The 5,000-nt window shown below is 27.3% G+C and overlaps 1 protein-coding gene across 2 annotated transcripts in view; it reads left to right on the top strand.

Moving 5' to 3' along the window:
* LOC100206284 (intraflagellar transport protein 172 homolog) overlaps positions 1 to 5,000 on the top strand; it is a 73,204-nt gene that overhangs the window by 15,826 nt on the left and 52,378 nt on the right. For both annotated transcript variants that reach the window (XM_065813970.1, XM_065813971.1), the window contains exons 12-16: positions 1,526 to 1,624; positions 1,711 to 1,764; positions 1,913 to 2,016; positions 2,454 to 2,539; positions 2,694 to 2,758. In XM_065813970.1, the coding sequence (XP_065670042.1) occupies positions 1,526 to 1,624; positions 1,711 to 1,764; positions 1,913 to 2,016; positions 2,454 to 2,539; positions 2,694 to 2,758 (408 nt within the window). The remainder of the gene's footprint in view (positions 1 to 1,525; positions 1,625 to 1,710; positions 1,765 to 1,912; positions 2,017 to 2,453; positions 2,540 to 2,693; positions 2,759 to 5,000) is intronic.

Raw genomic sequence — 5,000 nt, 5'->3', positions numbered from 1 at the left:
AGATGAAGTGATGTTAAACACAATAATATTCAAAGAATTTAAACTTTATTTCACAATAAATAAGGAAATATATATGCCTGAGCCTAACATTTGAAAGTTGAAATCTAAATGAATCAGAGGTACCATTAACTCTGAGATCCAAAAAACAACCAAATTTAAATTATTCTTACAAAAACTAAGTAGGTCTAGTATATTTTTCAAAGTTTATTCTATGGATGAAAAGTTACTTAGAAGACCAATGTATATTTAAAAATTAGATAAAACAATTTGGTGTTAACAATGGTTTTTGATGGCCTTAGCCTCGCACATCAAAAGCACAGTACAGAGACAAGAGTTGAATATTTCTATGATGAACATGGGTGTTATACACTGTTTAAACTTTGATATTTTACTACTGTTGATAGAATCAGCCTCTCTGAGAGCTATCACAATTTGAAAACCTTACTACCAGGTCTATTTGATAAAGAAGAGAAGTGAGACTGATAAAAAGAAGTTTTCAACTTAGCTCTAAAGTTTTTGACTAATAATACATTTAACTGGATTACAGTTTACCCAATAAGATTATTTTTCAGACTAAAACTAATGTTTATTTGGCATTTTTTTATACTGCATTAAAAGGTATAAAAGATAAATATATCTAAATTTATAAATTTAGGGAATATCGTACTACTAAATAACTTATAAAAAGTTTTTTTTTTGATAATTAGTAAAAAAAGTAAACACCAGGTATACAAATTGAAATATCCGATGTTTAAATTGAAACATTCTAAGTTTACATTGAAACATTAGATGTTTAAATTGAAACAGATGTTAAAATTGAAACATTAGATGCTTAAATAGAAACATCAGGAAAAACATATTAAATCAAAAAAAAAATTAGTTAGATTTCTGTTGACTGACTTTAATCTGACTCTTTCTACTGAATATATATTTATAACTTTATACATATAAGAATTTTATATAAAGTTAACCAGGGGCTGCGCCAGCATTTTTTGGTTATAGAGATAAAATATTTTAGCGTTCCAAAATTATGACCATATTAAGTTTAAACCCCCCTCAATTTGAGGGGGTTGAAAATTTTATATTGTCATTTTTGAACACTGAGAGATAATACTATGAAACTTAAAATTTATTGATGAATATAAGTCTAGTTGAAAATAGTACAAAAAATGTTTCATAAACTTGTTGCTCTCATGTTTGGGGCAGGAGGGGGAGGCATAATTTTGGGGCTTTTTTTTTCTCAAGCTCCAATCATCACAATTTTTTGCAAAGCATCCTTATTTGACATAAGTATAAACATATAAATGTTTGGAGTTTGCTCCATGTATGGAAGTTAGCTATCTCAAAGACCAAAAAGCGCTGGCGCTGCCCCTCAAGTTAACCGAATAGTATAAGTTTATATAAGTATAAATCAATAAATTAATTATATAAAAATTATATAAAAAAGTTTTAAACAAATTTTTTACCATTTTCAGTTTTGTTAAAGGTATTTTTAAAAATCAAGTCTGTTATATATTGTTTTCAGATTGATGAGGTAAAGATTATGGGAAAAGATCGTTTTTTAGTTGCTCATACAACAGAGACTCTACTTGTTGGTGACTTGAATGAAAATAAATTAAGCGAGGTCAATTATTATATTTTAATTGTTTTGTAAATGCTTTTTATTAGAACATGGTATATTTGATTTTTTATTTATTTTTTTTAAATTAGGTACCGTGGCACAATTCTGGTGGAAATGAGAAATTTTTTTTTGAAAATGAGAATGTAATTTTTTTTAATTTTTGGCTTATTTTTAATTAAAAAAGTTTGAATTTTGAAAAACCAAAGCAAAATTTTTTAGCTAAAAAACTTGATTTATAAGAAATGGTTCAAAATATACTTATTTAGGTTTGTATGGTTTTTATGGTTTTAGGTGTGTATGGTTTTTAATGCTGGCGAGTTATCACTTGTAGAGTATGGTCAAAATGAAGTTCTTGCTACAGTTAGAACAGAGTTTATCAATCCACATTTAATTAGGTAATTGGTTGTTTTAATATTTCTCAATTATATATATTATTCAAATTATTTTGTTATTCAAAATAGTTCATTGATACTTCCTAAGTGATAATAATAAGTGATTTTGATACAAATGTCTTACCATAAAACATAGAAACGAAGTCAGCAATTTTTTACTGACCTCAAACACTTTCAGGTCGACAGTTAGGTTGGCATTGCTGAATGCCGACCCTAATTCCAAGGGTTGATTGTTGCTATCCTTACATTTATTATTATTGCATTTATTTGATTATTACAATTATAGACAAAATGAAATAGTTTGACAAAAGCCTGTTGCACATAAAAGTATAAGTAAATTTATATGCACAAGTTGTTTCGAGTTATATTTGTCAATACCTTTAACAATTTATTTTATTAGTCAATACCTTTAACAATTTTAATTGTCATTAAAATTAAAGTGTGCGTCTGAATGAAAGGAAGCTAAAAGATCAAGATGACAACAAAAAGCTGGCATATTTAATTGATCTGAAAACCATTTGTGTCAGTAAGTTAGTTGTAATTTGACTAAAAGTATTTAAAAAAATTACAAGTATTAAAAATCAGAACTTTTTTTTGTTTAAACATGACTCATTTTCAACATAAATTGTTGTCTTCAAAAAGCTGAATTTAAATACTGATACTTTTTTAATCATTTTTAGTGAATTTAAAATCTGGAATGGCATTAGCAAATGTTACCCATGATACAAAGATTGATTGGCTTGAGGTAGCAAATTGTTATATATATATATATATATAAAAATGCATATTTATATAAACATATGTTTACTAGTTTTGGTTATCATATCTTTATAGCATACAGCTTTTTCAAAAGAAAAAAAAAATGCTGCTGCCCCTATACCAAACCCTCAGTTGATGTAGCGGCACTCCTTTGCAGCTGCAAGATATAAGATGTACGTACTGAAGCCCCCAGCAGCAGATTATTTCAGTGTGATGTCACAGCGTTTATCTAAATTTGCGTTTATTGTATATATATATATATACATATATATATATATATACATAAATATATATATATTTATGCATATATATATATATAAATATATATATATATGAATTTGATTTTATTTAGAATCTATATATATATATATATATATATATATATATATATATATATATATATATATATATATATATATATATATATATATATATATATATATATATATATATATATATATATAGGGGAAGTCAGGGCATAACCTCATATGGAGGCATAAGCAGCTTTGCAGCTGCAAAGGAGTGCCGCTACATCAACTGAGGGTTTGGCATGGGGCAGCAATATTATTTTTTTCTTCTGAAAAAGCTGTATGCTATAAAGATTGTTTTTTGCCATAATAGATAGCATTTTTCAAAAGAAAATGTTGAAAATATATATATATATATATATATATATATATATATATATATATATATATATATATATATATATATATATATATATATATATATATATATATATATATATATATATATAGGGGAAGTCGGGGCATAACCGCATATGGAGGCACAACCGTTTTTTAACATTTTCTTTTGAAAAATGCTATCTATTATGGCAAAAGAGTACCATGAGTTGGTAAAATAGTTTCGTTCATTTGGCTTATGTCAAAAATAGTGCCTGTTGCATTTTGGAGAAGTTGTGCATAATAATGTTTATTTTGATAAAAACATTAAAATTTACATCATATTTTTCCAGACCTTTCTTTTAAGGATTAAGCAATATTTGATTTTAATTTTAAAGATATGTGTTATCAGCGTTATTTCATATAATAAGCTAATAAGCAAGCTTTAAAACTGTATTCTTTCTAAAAAAAAAAAACTTGTTCAAGAGTCTGGAGGACAAGTTTCAGAGTGCACAGTAATGAGACGTCTGGCTGAAGATGGTTTAAAATCACACAAACCGGCTAAAAAAGCTAGGCTACCTCCAGCAATGATAAAAAAGAGATTGCAATGGGCAAAAAATCATAAGTATATGACTATTGGAGATTGGGAACATGTTAGTTTGTCAATTTTGAATGAAATACTGTTAAAAAATTGTTTAAATGTTGACAACTTAATTACAACCACACTATGATGACTTTTTCAGGTGTGTTTTTCAGACGAATCAACTTTTGAGATCTTGTTGGACAAAGCCACCTTTGTCCGAAGAAGACCGAATGAAAAATATCATTCAGATTGCATTGTACAAACTATTAAACATCCAACTAAAGTTTTGGTGTGGTCAGTTATCAGTGGTAAAGGCACAGGAAGACTATATATTGTCGATGGGATGATGAACCAAATACAGTATAGAGAGGTATTTATAAATACACGAATGGTTTTCAAATGACAATATATTTATGCATGGTAGTGCTCCATGCTATAAAGCTAAAAGGATCACAAACTTTCTTAAAACAAAAACTATCCTCGTTTTAGACTGGCCAGGAAACTCTCCTGATCTGAATCCGATTGAAAATTTATGGAACATTCTCAAAAAGGAAATCTCTTCCGAGGTTTCAACAAACAAAAAGGATTTGATTGAAAAATAACTCTATTGTTGGCTCCACAATTAAAAAATTAAGACAGCAGCAATAAACTGTATTAAAAGTATGTCAGACCAAATAGCTAAAGTCATTTCGTTGCAAGGAGGAATGACAAAATATTAATATATTTTTATGACTTGCAATCGAATAGAGTAATTGTTTGTTAAAATGTGTGTATATTTATTTTGAAAAATTATTTTATTATTAAGGAAACATGTTTTATCAATAAAATATGTTTCATACTTTTTACAAACCCTTGAAGTTAAAAATACACAAAAATTTTAGGTGATCATAATATTGTGGCCAGGGACTGTATATCGAATGAGAAAACTCAGACTGTAAATATAAAGAATGCCCACACAGTATGCAAAGTGCAACAAAATCAGTAAATAAACTGAGCTGTGACAATTGTAAAGAAAATGTACC

The sequence above is a fragment of the Hydra vulgaris genome, chromosome 12, assembly GCF_038396675.1.
Source record: "Hydra vulgaris chromosome 12, alternate assembly HydraT2T_AEP".
Taxonomy (NCBI): domain Eukaryota; kingdom Metazoa; phylum Cnidaria; class Hydrozoa; order Anthoathecata; family Hydridae; genus Hydra; species Hydra vulgaris.
The sequence above is the reverse complement of the archived record's forward strand: the minus strand, read 5'-3'. Positions and strand labels throughout refer to the sequence as shown.